Raw genomic sequence first — 20,799 nt, 5'->3', positions numbered from 1 at the left:
ACAGTCATTGATTAGCTCAATCATTTCTTTTGAGAGAATTTAGAGGAACTGGCTGTATCGGCTTTAGAATGGCCTATTGGCTTACTTTTTTCCCATAAGGTCGAATTAATAAATACCCTTTTATACATCACGTAAATAGTCACCAGTGCGGGCACTATCATGGACAGTCATTGATTCGCTCAACCAGTGCTTCTGAAAGAAGTTAGTGGAACTGGCTGCACCAGCATTAGAAGGGGCCATTGGCTTGCCTTTCTTTTTCCAGATGATCGAATCTGGAATACCCATTTATTCATCGGGTAAATATGCGTCAGCACAGACAGTGGAATCGACAAACATTTATTGCCCCAAGCAGTGCTTTCGAAAGATGTTAGTGGAACTGGCTTCGGCGATATTTAAATGGGCTATCGGCTTGCCATTTTTTCCTAGAAGATCGAATCTGCAAATATCCTTTTATTCATGGAATAAATGGGCGTCAGCATGGGCACTAGGATGGACAATCTTTGATTCGCTCAACCAGTGCTTTTGAAAGAATGTTGTTAAACTGGCTGTAGCGGCATTAGACTGGGCTATTGGCTTGCGCTTTTTTTCTGAAACGATCCGATCTACATATACACATTCATTGCGGAAATAGGCGTGAGCACGAGCACTAGCATGGACAGTCATTTATTCGAAATTTCGAAAGAAGTGTGCGAAACTGGCTGCGCCGACATTTTAATGGGGTATATGCTTACTTTTTTTTCCATGAGATCGAATCTGCAAGTATCCATTTATTCATCGTGTAAACAGGCTTCAGCTATGGGCAGTCATTTTTTTATTCATCCAACCAGTGCCTTGCAAAGAAGTTAGCGCAACTGGCTGCGCAGACATGTTAATGGACTAAAGGCTTACCTTCTTTTTTTCCAGGAAATCACCAGCATGGGAAGTCACTCACTCATCCTTCGCCTACCGAGCGTTTCCCCGAGACGGTCGATCATGACCAACTCCAACCAAGGCATTGACACTGCCGACGGCGTTCCCACAAATTGCAGCACGCCTCCTCATATTGCCGTAAGGTTTGTATCAAGGGCCTCCAGAGATTACTTCTTAAGACCATCCAAGAGGCACCGACTGAATACATCTATACTCGGTTTTAGAAATAACACGCCGGTATACGCGAACAAACACTTGCGTGCAGAGATCAAAGTCTTGCTGTGTAAATTCGTACAGGCAAAACGAGAGAAGAACTGGAAGTCAGCACAGGTGGCCGTCGGAAAGATATAGCGTAAAAGTGAAAACTCTCGAGTACTACGCGTGTCACCTATCGAGGGCCTTAACAGAATAAACTAAGCTTACAATGGCTGAAGGTCGTGAATCTGAGTTGGAAATAAATTAAACGCTTTTATAATGGAACGCCCGTGGTTTATCTAAAATTCAGCTTACGCTGTGTTTTCACGCATAAAAGTGTCCTTCCTCCTGCATTGATTTTACATATACTGTAGACCCGCCGCTGTTACACAGTTGATCTGGTGTTAGCGACTAAGCACCAGGTCGCGGGATCGAAATCGGGGCACGGCGGCTGCATTTCCATAAGGGTGAAACGCGAGAACACCCGTGTATTTAGATTTAGGTGCACGTTAAGGAACCCCCGGTGGTCCAAATTTCCGGAGTTCCCTACTACGGCGTGTCTCTTAATCAGAAACTGGCTTTGGCACGTAAAACCCCATAATTTAATTTCTTAACAAATACTGTAAGCGCAACGCATGCCTGATATTAATCTTCTTCATGTCCAAGTCTCATATCATGCACTGTAAATCTGCCTTATCGGTACATATCATCATCAGCTGCACAGCGTGATCTCCGTGGTGGCAGCTTGAACTCGGCTGGAATAAAATGATTCCTTATAAGTGCTAGAAGGTGCTTTTCGTTCCCCGAGGCCTTTGGCAAGTCCTCACTGGAGATCCGTTAGGGCTGTCGCATATAACATCACGAACCAAGGTCGCTCAAGCGAATCCAGGCACCTCCGACGCCACTGCTCCACTGCAGCCCTCACCATCCGTCGTGGCCATCAACAGCCGCTAGAGCAGCTGTTGCTCTGAAGGTGGCGTTTCACCTTCACCTGAGATAATGTTTCTTGGCTTCCCATTAGACTGCCATCCTGAATTCGACTTGCACGGTGATGTGGTCTCAAACAAAATTGGTTTTAGTTTAAAATTCTAGTACGCTCCCATTTGCAGCAGCACACAGTACTTCCATGTATTTCGGACTAACATATTTGTACTTACAACATTGCCTCTCAGTTCATGGAAACACGTCTTTTCACCCACAACTTACATGTGCAACATTTACAGACTCAAGATCTAAGGATAATCGACCTCTGGTTATAAAACCCACACAGTACTAATTTGCAGGTAATTACGCATGCTACCATTACGTTGTACGCATCAGCACAAATTGACATCTCTAATGTACCACGTGCTCAACCATGAAGTGTTCTCATTTATAATTAGTACATTTAGTTTTACCAACCATACAAATACAAGATTTGCATTTGACAACAATTTATTACTTCCTCGAATAAACTCAATATGGAAAATTTACCAAACTTTTTCTGGGCATTAAATACTGGACCAAACTATCATCTCATGAAAAAGTTTCGCACAACACTAACCTTCAAGCAAGGGGTCACATGACAGGAACTTTATTTGAGCCCTGAGGAACTGAGATCAAGGGGAGCCGAAGGCTGCGCAAGATCAAGTCGGTGACTCCGCCCACGATGGGACCGGGAGACGAAGTCCCGCCGCAAAGTCGTGGGCCCTCTGGACAGGCCGATTCAAGCAAGAAGTCAAGAAATTTTGCTAACCACACTACTAGCTTGAGATGCACCACATTTAATATACATTGTAACGATATTTATTATAGAGTTTTCATTGGTTTTTTTTCGTGCTATGCTCAATTTCTACCTTTTCTTTTCTCTCTTTTCTTTATAAATGTTTGTTTTCGCTTCTATTGTCTATAATTTATTTGCTCGCATTACGCGTGCACTTCAATTAATGTACACATTTATTGTTCGTAATTACTATGTCAACCTTGTTTACTTTGTTGTCATTGTGAGGTTGCTAATATTACTTTAATTAATATATTGTTAATTACTCACAGGATGTCCCCATTGAAAATTTTATTAACACCGGGACCTGCTCCTGCAATTATGCTTAAAGAATAATATGAACTAGAATTCGAAACCATGAAATGCAAGTTAGAAAAGTCAGAATGCGACGTGGTCACTTAGTAACAAGAACGACGCAGACGCATTCATCGTCCACAAGCGATCACTGCGAGTTTCAGCGGAAATTTCAAAGCGTTGCAAATTCTTCTTTTCTTGCGCGTTTCCTGGCCCACCTTGTTCCCCCTCAGGGCAAGAGTGATCATTTTGTCCACTGCACTGCATTCGTCTACGGTGCGCAAACAGATTAAGGCAATCTCCATTTGCGTGTCCATCCTCCGTAGCAGGTGCGAGCCATGTTCTGAAGACACATCATGGTTATCAATATCATCATCTTCGTCGTAATCGGCACGCCCCAGGGTCACATGTTCCTTGCGAAAGAAGAAGAAGAAAGTGTGAATACCGTCGGCGCGAAGATTGCGTGTCTGCGTCAAATAATTGCGGAATTGAAAAGGTTCCAGTCACGTAAGTTTCCTTCCGCCTATATTCGCCGGTGTCTTTATATTCTTGGCGGCTAGTGCCACACAACTTCCGGCCAATCCCCAAGAGTAAGTCTCACCATTTCAATAAGAGGGAACCAACAAATCAAGCAGGACAGCTGTTTTCTGATGGTTTTACATGCATTGTTTTGCATGCAACCCAGAGCCCTTGTACGCGGCTGCCACTTACGTTACTGTAGTCGCCCTTTTCGAGGTAAGCGAAGGCCGAAGAGACAAGGTGTGCACAGTTCTGGACGGGAGAAGGACGACGCCCGCGCTCTTCCGGGAGCAGTGATGTACTCCCGGGACATGTCGCCCAGAGGTGACGACGACTACGGCGTCCACTCCTCACGACGTGGAGCCAACGGATTTACACGACGCGACCGGCTGCTCATCCCAGTGCCACGACGCAGGGACACCGACAAGTCAGTGGTTCTATCAGCGTCGGTCACCTCATTCACTGCGAGTTGCCCTATGTTGAAGTTAAATTGTAGGCCTAAGATCGGGCAAAGGCACACCCAAAGAACGCGCAGCAGAACGAGCTATGATTGACTGACTGCCAAGGAAGATTTGTTGGAAAAATATTGGACTTTTTAATTTGTGAACCAAACTCGCATAGTCCAGAAGCTGCGGCCGCTGATAGCCGTAGAAAAGTAGTCCCAAATAGGTTTGCAACTATGCGTAACTGTAATGTGCAATACCCATTGAATCGGGGTACCTTCCGAGAGCACGAACCAGAAGGCAGGAAACGGCACCACCTACCACAGTGTCTCGTTAGTTGGCGCTTGGCAACGAAAGCGCTCCTTCGTGTCGGAAAATGGGCGAACAAACAAAAGACATCTGCTTGCCTAAGAACGCGGGAAATATTTAAAGAAATCAATTCAGTTTATTTTTTTCAAGCAATGAGCGCTTCAAAGGCCTACATTTGCTGCAGTAAGGACATTTAGGTAGCGTTTGTAGTTTAGCTGCGTTATAATGTAGAGAACCGAACCGATGACGTACCGGCACATCGGCAGTGGTAGCAGACGTCTCTCGGCCTACGTCGCGATGACTAGCTCACGTGATCATCGGGTAAACGAGGAGAGTGTTTGGTGGGCCTTCTTTCTTCGTTTCTGTGCGTTTTGTGCGCTTTAGCCAAGTCAGCTCGTCATTCTGGCTAGTCGTTGCGCGGTTTGATGAGTAAACGACACGAAAAAAAAGGCAGTAGCATCGGTTCTTTTTACGATTCCCAGGAGACGAAAAGAGACGACAAATGTGAACGCTGGAAATGTGCAGCGATGAATGGCAGCCGTCAGGCGCTGATAGAATCTGCGGAGCTACCATTGAACTTTTCTCGAGAACTTGAACTTAGCAGCTGCTGCATTGGTAATGTCTTGCTGCTTTCATGCTGTATTACTATAGAGCACGAACAGAAGAAGCCACCACCGGGAAGAAAGGCGGTCACGTTCGCGTTTGCGTAATGAAAATTGCAGCACATGACACGTAGGCAACTCTCTACTTGACATATGGCATACGTTCTTGAGAACTACGTTAACGGCCGTTCGCTACTGTGGGGAGCAACAAGTTAAATGGGTTAAACTTCCTTCCGCACCGACTCATGTCAGATGTGCACTTTTGATCGCGGCCGAACCAGATCCGGTTAGAGTGCTGCTACATGGAAATTTCTGATCGCGATTTCGCTCAATCCGTATTCAATAATTCGTGATCGAGCTGTTTGACTGCGATCGTAGGTGTCGGGGGCACACTGAATGCTGAATGAGCTCAAGCAAACATCCGCTCATGTATTTCCGCGGCAAGGCCTTAAACGAGTGGTGCGATTTCATTTTTGATGTTCAGTGTGTGGTTCAGCCGCATTCACGGAGTTAACATAGGTGTCCCCGAGCTGCGCGTTCGGCCACTACTTCGGATCATTTATTCCAGCCGCCTTTTGAGGAAATAATCAAGGGGGGGCTCACCGAATGCGTAGAGCCTTCTGACAGGTAGCTATTGTACTTGTACGATTCCATCGCAGAAGATGACATAGCGCCGGGGAAATGCTTTGCACACCAGCTCGTTGCACACGTCTCGCACTTCGCACGTCTCGCACCTGCGACGTCGCGCTGAACAAAACAGGTCAGTACAGATGACAATACGTACACGTCAGTTCGGTATATGTGTGCTGTCTTGTGTTCAGCAATGCCCGTGGATGACCCAGCTTCCCTGAAACGGGTCTGCGGAAGCACGGCCGGTCTGCAGCGCTCATTCTGCGTGGCGGGAATCTTCAAGAAAGAAAAAAAATCCCCGCAGCTGGAGTAAATGCACCAGTCATTTATTGTCTTCTCGTACCTGCCGTGGTGGCACTGGCTATGTCGGTGAGCTGCTTAACAGGAGGTCGCGGGTTCAAACCCGGCTGTAGTGACCGCATTGCGATGTAAGCGGAATCCCCCCCAAAATTAAATTAAATTATGGGGTTTTACGTGCCAAAACCACTTTCTGATTATGAGGCACGCCGTAGTGGAGGACTCCGGAAATTTCGACCACCTGGGGTTCTTTAACGTGCACCTAAAGCTAAGTACACGGGTGTTTTCGCATTTCGCCCCCAGCGAAATGCGGCCGCCATGGCCGGGATTCGATCCTGCGACCTCGTGCTCAGCAGCCTAACACCATAGCCACTGAGCAACCGCGGCGGGTGGGAATACCAAAACGCTAGTATACCATGCAACGAGCGCACGTTAGAGAACCCCAGGTGCTCGCAATTAACCTGCACCACTATACTACGGTGTCGCGACGTTTTGACACGTTAAACGGCAAGGTAAAATTTTAACAGCCTTGTCGGGACAAGAATACCGTTTCAGGGGCCCAAACACAAGATTGCTCTCCGGTTACAAGTATTCGCCCAAAATTGAGATGTCTTAGTCAGATTGGCTAAGCTAGGCCTAGATGACACATTTACATGTACAATGGCTTTTTCTTGTATACCAGGATCCGTTCCTCTCGGATACGCGTTTAAAGCAAGCTCACCTAATCTCTAGCCCAGTCGATATCGGTCGCCTCACGGCCCGAGCAGGGGATGGGGTTCTGACGATGAAGGAGCTGACGAGAAATCCTTATTACAACAGTCTGAACATTGCCCGTGGTCACTCTCTTCGCCAGTTACCGCAGTCCCCGGGGGAAAATGGATGCCACCTACAAGCGCAGCAAATTCTGGTCCCTGCAGTAAACTTCTACTTCTCTTCCTTTGTTGGTTTCCACATGCTGCAGGAAGACTGTGCTTCCTACACGAGTGTGTTCATGATAACACATTACGGCAAGCTGCTATAAGAGTACCATACCAGTTGTTTACACTGCCAATAAAGTGTAGGTGTCGGTCAGCGCTACCATGCATCTTTGAAGTGCGGTCTTCTTTCCTTAAACACTCCTGCAACTTACCTTTAGAATCAGCCTTAGTTTGGCAAGTTGGCATGCATTCACAGAAATAACAGATCAGTGCTTGTCTTGACCTTTTCTCGGCCAAACTTTCGGCGTCAGATTTTCTCACAATATTACCTAGTGCATACACCTAGTGTATGCAAGTTTCCTAACGTGGGTTGTGCCGCCTAGGGAAGGCCAGGAAATGGTTCTCCGAGGCTCCGTCTCAAACTTGGCTCGGCATAAAACGTGGTCACGTCTACACGGATAAAGCTTTGTTCAAATAAAATACTGCTATAAAATGTTTTCGTTCGCCAGTTTGACAACTTTCAATAAGGTTTACTTATAGCGCATAAGCAAGCGCTGACAAACAAGAACAGATCGCTAACTATCGCAAAGCTAGCTCAATCCTTATCGTTTGTTCTGCAGTTTTAGCGTCTCGCTGGCCGTTTTTGCGTTCTTATATAACCTTACTTCCAAGCAAAAGTCTTCATTATTTGACAAAATGTGTTTTACGTAGGCTAACAAGAACAACAAGAACAACAACACCATAAAAACAGCTCTTGATGTGCTGATCTAGTAAAGCACGAACCACTGTGACAGATAGAACGGTGCTAGCCAGGCGCACCTTCAAGTTGTCTTGCTTGGCTCTGTGAGATTGAAGCCAATCTGTAGGCACCGCATCCAGGCATTCCCATACATACAACAGCGGCACACCGCCAGTTTTCCCTCCAGGTATTATTGTGAGAAACTTTAAGGTCTGCGCCTTCCTTGCGTTTACCTTTCTAGCTAATTTCTAGTCACTGTGTTGTACAGTTCCCTAGAGGATCAAGGTGAAGAAGGTAGACATCAGCGGTAGATCGACGCTGAATCTCCTTCCATTTTTAGACCGCTAATGCTCACTAGGAGAGTTCATGTTCCTACGGGCCCCTTTGTCTTCTATGCTATAGACAATCACGAGCACATCCCGCTAAACGCAATCGAAGGTTTTTGCACAGTAACGTTCCAAGTACCGGGTGACAAAGTCTGAACAATCGCCGCACAGGCGAGCACATACACCCGAGGCGGGTGGTGAGAGTGCTGCGTATGCATGCAAAACCTTCGCGATCGTTTATGCATTCCAGTCACGACCTCTCCTGCTACTCGTTCGCCATGGTGTTCCTGGTGTTCCTGGTGGTGTGCATGGTCCTCCTTGCCATGCAGGAAAGACTGCAGGGAAAACTGCAGGGGGTCGTCCAAGACGCGGACGCTGCAGCGTCTCCCTTGCATCGTCCCGCCAGCCCCGGGCACGACGGCGCACTGAAAAGCCAGGTTAGACTGCTCAATATACGCCTAGATATAAAGCCACCTTTTAGGCGTTTCCTGCTGACAATGGGCGGCTTGTGGTAGGCATTTTGACTGAGTAAACTCCATCATGGCTTGCTGAATGTGTTTTGCTTAAGTAACGGTAAATTGCTGCGCAGTAGGCGATCGAGCGACGAACACTGACTCGGCGACAGTATTCGTCCCTGGCAGTGGACAATCCATTGCCCGAAAACGGGCTGCAGGGATTCGTGCAAGCAGCCCCAGATGAAGCAAGCGTCGTTAGGGAAGTGACAGCGAAAGGAAAGCAAACCCATGTGGGACACAATGAAGGGGATGCTCCTAGTTGTGATAATGGTGGTGTGATTGACTAACTGCAGAGACGGGGGGGCAGGGGGATCGAGAAGTAAACGACCAAAGGGGGTTGTCGAGCTGCGGAACGTTTTAAAGGAAATGCAAATCGCATTGTGCACGGTGTCAGAGATTGAAAGGTAGAGGCGTGGAATTGAAAGAGACAGTGCTTGCGGCAAACAAGGAGATTTGGACGCTAGCTGAGGCAATGAAGTTTATAGTCACTGACGTTAACCGGGAAGCGCACCGAGCCGGCCGCGAAGGCGCTTTGGTTCGTGGCGGGATGCATTTTAGTCAGAGTCTAGCAACACTGGTTGGGCGTCGATTCGCGGCACGGGAAGTAGCTTTCTCAGGCGGGTCCCACGCAATCGGGAAGGTAGATTATGTATGGAATGTAGCGAGCCACCAGCGAGGAGCATAACTGAATCAATCAATCGATTATGAGGCTTTACGTGCCAAAACCACTTTCTGATTATGAGGCACGATGTAGCGGAGGAAATTTCGACCACCTGGGGTTCTTTAACGTGTGCCTAAATCTAAGTAGACGGGTGTTTTCGCATTTCGCCCCCATCGAAATGCGGTCGCCGTGGCCGGGATTCGATCCCGCGACCTCGTGCTCAGCAGCCCAACACCATAGCCACTGAGCAAGCACGGCGGGTCGAGCATAACTGAATTAAAAGGAGTTGGGAAAACGCGCACAAAGCAAAACTAATGAGGTTGTAAAATTTCTTGTATAAACATGCAGTATGGTCGCAAGCAGGATAAATGGCTGGAAATTCAAAGGCAGCTGAATGAATCAAAGTGTTAGCGTATGTGCCTTGAACGGAACGCGACGGGAACAGAGTAGATATAGTTCTGAGGAAGAGAAAACAATATTAAGATGTATATAAAATGATAGAATAAAAAGAACGTACAGCATAACTGATCAACTCAAGTACGCTAGATACGATTTCTCACCGCTCATGTTCAATGGGGCCGCCAATAAATCATAATTCGTCTTACGTCCATATATAGGTCTAAAGTAATTTAGTTAACATAATTATGGTGCTTTACGTGTCAAAACAACAATCTGATTAGGAGGCATGCCGTAGTGTGGCACTCCGGAAATTTGGAATACCTGAGGTTTTTTTTAACGTGCACCTAAGTCTAAGTGCACGGGTGTTCTCGCATTTCACCCCCGTCGAAATGCGGCCGCCGTGGCATGGATTCGATCCCGCGACCTCGTGCTTAGCTGCCCAACACCATTGCCTCTAACCAGCTACGGCGGCTTACGCGCATGATATCCACGAATTAAAATTCCCGTTACGAGAAATAGCTAAAATTCTAAAATAATCGATCACCCAGGCCCGAATTCACGAACGCTTGCATCGACAGTCGAGAAAGGCCCCAACGCGCAGGCAGCGACCGGTACAGATCGACGCCCCAGACTTTCATCGGCGAACCACCTCGGCTGCGGGCCCGCATTCGAATGCACCGGAGCGGAGTACCCCGCCTTCACTTGGGCGAGACCGCTCGCTCAGCACCGGCGAGATCTCGCACGTGACGTGAGTTCAGTGTATTATTACTGGCTGCAATGTAATTTCGGAATGCCAAAATGTGGCGCGCGAAAAACCGAGCGATGCCGGAAGACGTACTGACCACAGACACACACTGTGCTGTTGTCAACAATTTCTTTCTTTAATGCCTTATCATGAGAAGTGTTTATATATATATATATGGCAGAAACTCGGAGAGCGCGCACACAACTGCCCACTACATCGTCCTCACTCTAGCAACCGGCAGCACTATGCGGCATCGTGTACATATATATGTATATAACCCGCCGTGGTTGCTCAGTGGCTATGGTGTTGGGCTGCTGAGCACGAGGTCGCGGGATCGAATCCCGGCCACGGCGGCCGCATTTCGATGGGGGCGAAATGCGAAAACACCCGTGTGCTTAGATTTAGGTGCACGTTAAAGAACCCCAGGTGGTCAAAATTTCCGGAGTCCTCCACTACGGCGTGCCTCATAATCAGAAAGTGGTTTTGGCACGTAAAATCCCAAATATTATTATTATATATGTATATAGTGTGCGTGTGCTTTCATCTCGATATGGCACCTAAAACACGTTAAAACTCAGTAGGCATTTATTCCCACTGAACGGGAACGTGAGCCTGTCCTCCGTATTTGAGGGCAGTCGCGAAAATTTTAAGTCAGTGTGCGCCACTTGTTCAGGCGTCTGAACAAGTGGCGTGAACAAGCAGGAAAGACGTACAATAAAGAGAAAACAAATTTATAGGCAAAGCTTAGGTTGCAAAAATACTCGGAGATTCGTTGAGTAGCGCGAATAAATGCAGCAGCGAACGCAGCCTTCCTGCAGTATGTATGTATGTATGTATGTATGTATGTATGTATGTATGTATGTATGTATGTATGTATGTATGTATGTATGTATGTATGTATGTATGTATGTATGTATGTATGTATGTATGTATGTATGTATGTATGTATGTATGTATGTATGTATGTATGTATGTATGTATGTATGTATGTATGTATGTATGTATGTATGTATGTATGTATGTATGTATGTATGTATGTATCAATCAATAAATAAAAAAATATACAACGAACTATGTGACATGAGCCACATCCACGTTTCAGTATGTGTCCATTTCATCTGTCCATTGCCCTGTGTTCTCCTCACTCAACAGCATACATGCGGTACTTCGGTAATTACACCGACGGGAGACGCCGTTATTCATTTACATAATCGGTATTCAATCACACAAACTGAGGTGCTCGTTAACTTGTTCAAGGGATGCCATAAGACCACTGAAGTCAAGAAAATTACGGAGTAACTTACGTGTCTAATTAACTGCAACGTAGAAATAATCAGAAAAGGGGACAGTAACGGTAGAAGAAAGTACAAGCAGGGAAATTCTGCCGCGTTTTAACTGACTATTCGTTGCTCTCAGTACGCTTTCTGTTTCGATGCATTTGAATCACATCGTGCATATTTTTCGCAAGGGCTCCGCTGTGTGCTTTTCAGGACGGCGATCACTATCGAAGTGGAGGAGAACGGTGGGGCTGAACCATCGCGAACGCCTTCGCCGGCGCCCTCGGCCGAGACGCCCCCTGCTGGTAGCTACAAGCCCGAGACTGGCGTCTCGGAGGCCGTATCGACGCCCTCGAATAATGAAGATCGCAGAGTCACCACTGACAGCGTTGTTAGGCTCCACCCGCTGCCGATCGACGCGCCCCCTGGCAATGGAGAGCGGGACGACGACGAAGGATATGTCGACGGATAGAGTGTCGCCAACGATGACAGCGACCGTGGCGTTTAGGACGGCTATCCTCGCTGCTTCACAAGTTGCACGTTTTTGTCACGCGGAGTACCCCCGCGTTGAATGTAAACATGATCGCCTTCTCTCCAAAGAACTTCGAATAACTAAAGGTTTACATTCAACCCGTTTATTTCATATTCCAGAGTAAAACCTTTGTACTCCAATAGGGTAGAAAGTGTAAAGCGTTGTGTCTGATCCGAAAGGCCTTCGAGTTGCCACCAACGGTAATATACATGTTTCGAAACGACTTCTTCGCAAGAATATTCGTTAAACTACAACGACAACAGCGCAAATTGCAGTGCTTAACATTTTCTAGTGCTACACAGTGCTTTATCGAACTTAGGGCCTACGTTTGTGCCACGCTCGTTATTAATTTATTCATTTTTTTCCATTCTCCTCCACTTTCGGCGAGATTCGTGCCGTTGGCCGGCAAAATGCGTGGTACTCGGAACTTGAGAAGTAACTAAATTGCCGAAAAAATTGGCGAACGTAACCATGGATTCGAAATTTCAGCCGGTGGTTCTTTTGCGCTATCTACTTGACAGCGCGAAACTCCAAACTCCATTAAATTACAACCGTCACTCTATAGAGAGAAGAAACAAGTAGTTTTCATCATTCGCGGCTTTCGTATTCTATGGCCGATTGTGGGCGTTTGCATATATTGCGTTTCCTGATTTCACATTTTTTTCGCGTTAGTGGTCCTCTCATTCAATATAACTGAACACCTCTCGATGTCTCTTCTACAATTCACCTCGTAGCTTCTAGTGCGAATAAAAGCACTGAAAACGTTGCTTGCCTGTTGTCATGGTTTCGTAGGAGAACTAGATGATTCACGAATTTTTCCTTTAAAGGGAATGCGGGGCATTGCAGGGGTCATGAGCAAAAAAAAAAATGGAAATGTGCGAGTTCATTATTGTTACAACTGAAAATCGCTTAACGCTAATGTTTCGGCTTGCTCGGAAAGGTTAGAACGCTTAGAAAGTTTCGCTGCTCTATAGGAGAACCAAAAAATGGCAGCAATTTTACATTTGCGGAGGATGGGGGCCACCCTATGGTTGACGGCTATCGATAGCATTAAGTGTGTAGGTTGTTTAAGGTTTTGTGGATAAATTGCGCACACAAGCGTTTCACAACAGTAGAAGTGCTTGACCGAACACGCAGGAAGTTTGCCACTGCCTCGACAAAGTGTCACTAAACATGCCGCAAACTTTAAAGTTTGATTCCCACGTTTGCATATTAATCGGTGTGTGCGAAGTATGCTATTCTTGTTCAGCTACCATTTGCAAGTGCAGAGCATAGCATAAAGCTGGACACATGTTGACCAGAAAGCGTACCCGCCGTGGTTGCTCACTGGCTATGGTGTTGGGCTGCTGAGCACGAGGTCGCGGGATCGAATCCCGGTCACGGCGGTCGCATTTCGAAAGGGGCGAAATGCGGAAACGCCCGTGTACTTAGATTTAGGTGCACGTTAAAGAACCCCAGGTGGTCGAAATTTCCAGAGTCCTCCACTACGGTGGGCCTCATAATCAGAAAGTGGTTTTGGCACGTTAAATTCCATAATTTAGTTTTAATTTAACCAGAAAGCGAGTCGCTCAACATTAAGTTCTGCCTTTCGAGCCCCCGCGCCCTACGAATGACGAAGAAATTGACAATCTAAGGACGACAAAAATTTGGGGTGCCGACGGTAGAAGGACGACGAAGGCTGCAGTCCTTGTCAATTTATCGGCAGCAGAGCGAGTGTCCTGGGCGATGTGTAGGCAGGCAACCTTGTTGGAACTAGCCGATCCATGTAAACACAGTTGTTCGCGCCGCCATTACTTGTCCAGCATCCAAACAATCGCTTCACTAACGCTTCGCGCTTCTCTTGGACTTCGAGATGTGCGTCGGATCGCACGTTTCAGTTAGCGTTTACCGATCCTTACCTGCTCCGGTTCTTTTATTGATAGCATCAACTTTCGCCTTTCACAGGACCTAATTTATCAGAGCAAAATTTTTTGGGCGGTTATTTCTGGAAGTAATACGTCCGACATTTGTCCAATCTTTAGAGTAGGTATGAGCAATGTATATATTAGATAAGAATTAGATTCCCGCCACTGGAATAGTGACGTCGCTATCGGCGCGCGTGGTTTCCTGCATCGTAATTGTTTGGTCATGTGTACTTTCAGCCAGTCATGCCTACGAGGGCGCTTATGTAGCACTTATGTAGCTTATGCAGCACAGTTATCCACCGACGATGACGACGATGGTGGGGGTGGTAATGCTGGCGGTGGTGACGATGACGATGTGTGGCTCTAGCCTTTTACAGGGGAAGAAAGGTGCGCGCGGACAGAAAAACGGGTATTGCGTCGCTGACGTCACGTGGCGGCGGCGGCGGCGGCGGTTGTGGCGACAGTCGTCTGCGAAGCTAGACAGAGGGCGATGGAGGACGCTCGCCCGGGGCCTAGTGGATTGTGCGGTAGGCCTCGAAAGTACTCTACGGCCTTGGATGCTCGCCAAGCGAGAAAAGAGGTGCGAAGCGGCGGGAGCAAGGCGTTCGACGCGAGTGCTACTTTCCCATGCTTAGAGGATGCAGCGTAATTGCGTTCGACTTGTGTTATACATTTGTAACACTTAATGGCGACAAGCACACTTCACCTTTAGGTAGTGCATTAAGCGCTCGCATGTGTCGTTGAGGAGGTCTACCTAAAACGCCACACCTGTGCTTCGCACTGCGGTTCGGTATGCCTTGCAAGAAGTTCGACCTCTCCGATCGTATAACTTAATGCATTACCAATTGAGTGCGCAGCTGGCTTTCACCTTGACGTGTTACAGGAGTGTAACGTGCTGCCGAACTTTTTCTTTTCACTTATTCACTAATCAGTAATGAATTAATCACACGTCCAACGGATAAAAATCTGTCGTTTCTTCGGTGGCGTCAGGACCGAAGGGCATATCGGTTTCAACAAAGGGATCCGAGGCCGTCGATCAAAAGACGAGGCCATCAAAGAGTGGCGGAAAAAAGAAAAAGTGTTGCTCCCAGGCGATTCTCACTCGTCGAACATGAAACGCTGGGGAAGGGGTGAAGCATCGTGTCGCATCTTGCTTGAAGGCCCGTGTCGCGTCGTATCCTGCTCAGCGACGCGTCGTCCTCCGCCCTCGGACACCGTACTGCTCGTGGCGTCGAACGCCGTCTCGCGGACCTTCTGATGCTTCATTATCTGCATGGTGATGATCAGCACGAGCACGGCGACCACGATGGTGCACGAGCCCACGAACACAATCAAGGTCAGTGGCCGGCGACGGTTCCGCAACCCAGGTGCACGAGCAGGACTGATAATCGCCTTGCTGCCACGGGGTTCTTGCTGTTTGCACATGCACAGAGAGAGAGAGAGAGAAAGAAAGAGAGAATGACAGAGAGAACGACAGAGAGAAAGAGAGAGAAGGGAAAGAGAGAAGGAAGGAGAGAATGGCATAGAGGGAAAGAGAGAGAAAAGGAGAGATAGAAGGAATGAGAGAATGGGAGAGAGGGAAAGGGAGAGAAAAGGAGAGAGAGAAGGAAAGAGAGAGAAAAGGAGAGAGAGAAATTTATTATGACATGAAAGCTGAGAGGTTGGCCTGAGTCAATGTTCTGACCTGCTACTAAGCATTCGGGAAGGCCAATGGGAGTAAGAGAGAAATGAAAGAGAGGCGTTGATCATGAGGACTAAAGTGGTGGTGAATGAACTTGAACAGCGAAGACTCTTTAAATATTGAAAATACAACTACTAAAATGCTCGTACTTGCTTTCACGCGCTTTGTGGAAGCATTTACTGAGGTGGCGAGGAAAATGGGGGTGGGGTCAGAGGTGGTAGTCGTACAAGTAAGAACCTCAAGAGAAGAGTGAACTCGTGCTTATAAATTTATATAGCTATAATGCTAGGAAAGGTCCTTGTAAACAGAGCGAAAAAAAAATTGGCAGGGTTTGTTAGGACACTGCCACAGTACTGCGATATCGTCGTGAGACCCGAAGACAGCTCAAGGATAGAATCGGTGTCAATGTCGGTGCTTTTTCATCGACTGGTACTTTCCGAATGCGATAAAACCGTTTTTTAATCAAAGGGGGACCCCTGCGCTTTAAATATTCTTTTTTATTGCTTGGGAAGATTTTGATGAAACTAGGTGAGCCTGTGTACTTCAATATTCCAATTATACATGTACATTCAGTTTTCTTGTGGAGTTACATATGGTGTATAAAAGAGTGACAACTAAAATGATGCGGAACTATCAGAGTGCAATGCTAGGCGAATGAATGCTCAGAACTAATCCGAATCAACGTTATAGCATGCAATTCTTTAAAATTAAGAAGCCATAGTAGCAGCCCGGACAAATTATTACTTGATGAAAATTTATATAATAATATTTTCAAATTTCAAAGTTGTTGCACTCTATAATTTTGTATCCTCTCGAACAAAAATAGATATTACGAACGGGCAAATAGAACAAAAGATACCATCAATCTAAAACTGCGACGCCACCAGAAATGCTGTTTTTTAAAAAAAAGCGAAGAAAAACATTTCGCGACATGTTCATGGTGATTGTGGGAAGGGCTAAATCGATCCAGATATGGTACAGGCATTCAGTCAAGCAAGAACAAATTCCACGCACCAACCTGGAGCAAAGGAACGCGAAAAGATATTCGGCCCAATATTTCCTGCTTCAAAGAGCAGGGTCACCCGTTTAGAATAGCCTGGTTAATTGCCGAAAGGAGCAGCTACATGCACGTGGACGAGGTCGCCGTCTCTTCACGTCTGTAATGGCGAAATCCGGCTCCCTTTCTCTTAAGAGAAAAACTATGACGTAATTGCCTGCTGCCTGCCAGTTTGATGCTGCGTCCTGGATTTGCTTGTCATCTAGCTCTATTCGCAATGGGCTTCACGTGCGGTTTTCGTTGACTGTGACCGCAGGTCCAAAATAAATAAATGTGTGAAATGTTTTTGGGATGTTTATCGAAGCCTGACGGCAAGATTATAATTAAACCACGTCTATAGGCTTCCGCCGTCATCTAAGTGCAGATCATTTAGGATCAATATTTAAAAAAATATTTAATAGAATTGTTTGCTATTGAGCTTCAAAAGAAAGTTTGGCAGAACCCGTCTTACGATGGCTGTTGATGGTGAGATGATTATCACTTTGAAGCAATACAGCGACGCAAAGTATTGCCACCGTTGAAACGCCTTATGTACGAGGAGCGTGCTGCAGCGGGAGTGCTTTTTCGGGCTTCCCTGTGGACAGTCTGTCAGCTCTGATTGACCCAGATGGCTGCTACAGCCTCCCCGATTGGCCCAAAGTTCCATTAATGCAGAATTAGAGAGTACGACGGAATTAGACTACGTCCCGAGGTTCCGCTAGGCTTCCAGAAAACTTTGTACATCGCAATCTCCCTTCTGGCTCATTTTTTGTCTGTCACGGAAAACGAATAGCGTTGCAGACATTTTTTTGCTATTGATGCCCCCTGCACAGAAGTTTGGACATTCTTCGTGCGGCACTCCTAAGATTTTTTTTGGGGGGGGGGGGCAATCGAAGGATGATGGATTATTTTTTTGGTGGCAGACAGGGGACTCGCCGTGTTGCCATTTAGCACTGGAATGGTTTTGGGCAGCACAGGCCAACATACGGTCGCCTTTGTTGGCGCCAGCTCGCGCCTTACGACAATTACCGTGATCCCTGACTTACTTGTAAGCTCTAACAGGCCAAATCACTTAAATTTATTCGATGATGGGAAATGAAAGCCGACATAAAGAGGCATCGCCATCATTCTAAGACCCATCTTCAGAATATATAGAATGTACAGTTCAAGCAACGCAGGCACGCAGGCCGTTGCTATTATAGTAAATAAGTGGCAAATAGCCCAAGCTTCACTATAATGAAAGAAAATAATTTAAGGATGCAGACGCAGTGGTCAACAATTTTGATCTTCTGCTTTTCTCTCAAGAGCTCAGGTCTTAAAGGCATTGAAACATTCATTTACAAAGTCGCAGTTTCGCTCGAAAGGCGAAGAATCGATTGTGATAGCAAATTAGTCGATAGCTATACGTAGTAAGGATAGTAGCTTTATTGGCCGTACAATCTTGTAAATATAGACATACTAACTAAATTAACGAGCATGGTGTCACACGCGCAGAAGAAAACGCGAACACGTCTCACTCGATGACCGCGGAAACTCGCTGTCAGAACGCTGCACCGAGCAAATGCGGCAGCAGCAGCGAGCGAATTGAACTTCGTGCTGCTGCTCGCATCGACGCGAACCAAGTCGCGAGAACACAGTGCAGCGCGGACTCTGTACCCGCCGCAGATGGCTTTCAAGATAGGGCGGCCCGGCCAAGCACGAGCGCCCGGCCGGAGTACTGCGCGCCCCCTTCCGGCCTACCCACGAAGCTTCGCGCGCGACGGAAGGCGGCGCGCTTCCTCCGTTGCATGCGCGAGATTGAGCCACGATAACTGGCTCGCCCATGCACGCTTTCCTTCACACATGCAGCATACAGCGCACGGCGACTGTCCTATCGCCCTGATACTTTATACAGAACCTCACGGCGACGGCGATGGCACAAGTGAACCCAGAGTGTCCATATAATGGATATCGCAATAACTACAATATTGCGAACGCGTCAGAACGCTCCTGTTTGTGTTTATAGACTCCTTAATGCATTGTTAGCGATCGGTGTTAATTATGTCGTGGCCAGGGAAACGTTGGACGATTTCAGTCAATACATTTCTGATTTCTAAGCCTCGGGCGCCCTGCTTAACCGCCTTTCCCAGAACCCGCTACGCATCTTTCGTGAAAGCACCCTGCATAAACGCCTAGCAGCTCAGCGTACCCAGTTGCGTACAGCACCACCAGAGGTAGTACCTGGCGGAGGGTCCCCGAAATGAGGAGATGAACGCCGTGACCGCGCTATAGTCGCGCGAATCGGGGCCGTAGCCGACGGCGCGCATCTTGCACACATCTCTCTGATTACTTTCATCGCTCCTGTAGTCGTACAAATTTTTATAAAAGATTGACGGCCTCAATCGAAAATTCGAAGCGAGCAGTCACTAGATTTCAAGTTTTTCTTTTAAATGCAGCCAACCCCGTCAAATTTGGTGCAGTGGTTACCGAGAAAAACTTATTCTCCCTTTACATGCATTTAGATAGGAGCACCCGAGCTAAAGCTTCCTCTTAAATGCAGGTTCTGGGTCTCGTTTATGAAACGCACTATTTTGCTCTCTCCATCAAGGTGTCATTTCAATGTCAAAATGCTGCGGCGTCACGTGAGAACCGTTCCGTTGCGTGCGGGATAACCGACTTACGTAACTACTGACGAGTGGAGAATTTATTTCGCTTCCCGATGGTGTGGTCCACCTCGGCTTCGCAGGTGGAAAACGGCTCCCCCGGCGGCTGGCTTTGAGCTCTTCGGCTGGCGACGTCGCTTCGGCATCGCCCCGCGGAATTGGCCTCGCCGGATCCCTGCACAGTGGAAATCACACGAGTTTCATAAATATGCACGGCATGTGCAAATGTTTCGCAAGGAAGCTTTCCCACCTACGCGATTCACCCTCACCTATACCGCTATGCTTCCGCTTGTCTACCGAGCTCTCATGCAAATATGCCCCCGTGCAGAATCTGGAATCAGAGTTGTTCCTTTGCTTGAATGCTACAGATTTCGCTCGAACAGCTTAAGCAGTTGCACAAGGGGATGAGCAAGGCGCTTTGCTAGCATTTGAATAGTATGGACTGTACTAAGAGCTGGAACTTCCTTTTTTCTCCTCCGACTAACAGGACACTCACTTGCACACTACGTTACGAACATCTGCTTCCTTTGAAATGCAGTCCACGAACGGAATTTTCACGCTATTACAATTATACTTAACGTTACAGTCACCCGGATCCAGCATTGAGCATGCATCGGGTGCACTATGCATTGCGTCGCCAACATATGATCATATGATCATATGTTGGCGACGCATAGGATCATATGTATACATATGATCGTGTACACAGAGACACTAGTCCAACTGACACAACAAGTGTTTTCGATTTATTGGACAGTCGCCATTGCCTTGTAGAACTTTTCAAATCGATGTAACGTTGCCGACTACTTATACAACATTCTCAGATCTTGTATTCTTCTATACATACATGCACGCGCCTACTTCACACACAGGGGATATCGCACCTAAAATGAATGCCTAGCAACGCCAACAAACGAATGCCTACTAATGGCCAACTGCATAAGCGTATAACCTCCATTCAAATCATCGTCTTGACATGTCAGGTCTTTAATCAGTTCCACTCTCACAGCAGTTGGGCATGCTTGCTTAGTAGATTACCGATTGACGCAAGAGTGTGTCGTCATTAGGTTTCCAACCATGGTAGCGCTTTTCTTTACACCTTCTATTATTATTGCACGTGAGGACTATCACGAAAAAACAGCATTAATTACTGAAGTGGGCTTCTCCTTACAAAGGTTCTCTGCACAGAAAAACCAACTTTAGTGGTTCTTTTAACATACTGCACTCATGGATAACCTGTTAGGCGTATGGAAGTACATAGAAGAAACAGCAACCTGAACAGATCACGCGAGATAGGTCAGTTGAGCGCAAGATAAGAGATGTGCCCCTTTCATGCAGATTTGGTGCACTGAAAAGAGCTAATCAACGTGAAAGTGAAAGAAATGGGAAATTGGCTGGCGCCGGGAATTGCTGCACGTCGAAGACTAAAGAAACATGCTGCTGTGCGAATCGGTTCACGGTGCTGGTG

The 20,799-nt window shown here is 46.9% G+C and overlaps 1 protein-coding gene across 8 annotated transcripts; it reads left to right on the top strand.

Moving 5' to 3' along the window:
* The first annotated feature begins 3,584 nt into the window (after positions 1 to 3,584).
* Positions 3,585 to 12,208, top strand: LOC135912334 (uncharacterized). 8 transcript variants are annotated; one of them, XM_070540701.1, is made up of 7 exons: positions 3,585 to 3,664; positions 3,843 to 4,103; positions 5,690 to 5,790; positions 5,852 to 5,969; positions 8,190 to 8,376; positions 10,063 to 10,262; positions 11,750 to 12,208. In XM_070540701.1, the coding sequence occupies exons 3-7, from the start codon at positions 5,712 to 5,714 to the stop codon at positions 12,006 to 12,008; spliced, it is 843 nt and encodes a 280-aa protein (XP_070396802.1). In that variant the 5' UTR covers positions 3,585 to 3,664; positions 3,843 to 4,103; positions 5,690 to 5,711; the 3' UTR covers positions 12,009 to 12,208. The 8 variants fall into 8 exon arrangements, with proteins under 8 accessions (XP_070396802.1, XP_070396808.1, XP_070396803.1 ...); XM_070540702.1 differs by having other exon boundaries at positions 3,593 to 3,664; positions 3,879 to 4,103; XM_070540703.1 differs by having other exon boundaries at positions 3,594 to 3,747; positions 10,102 to 10,262.
* Positions 12,209 to 20,799: the final 8,591 nt, after the last annotated feature.

This window comes from Dermacentor albipictus, chromosome 6, assembly GCF_038994185.2.
Source record: "Dermacentor albipictus isolate Rhodes 1998 colony chromosome 6, USDA_Dalb.pri_finalv2, whole genome shotgun sequence".
NCBI lineage: Eukaryota > Metazoa > Arthropoda > Arachnida > Ixodida > Ixodidae > Dermacentor > Dermacentor albipictus.
This window is presented reverse-complemented; position numbering and strand designations above follow the sequence as displayed.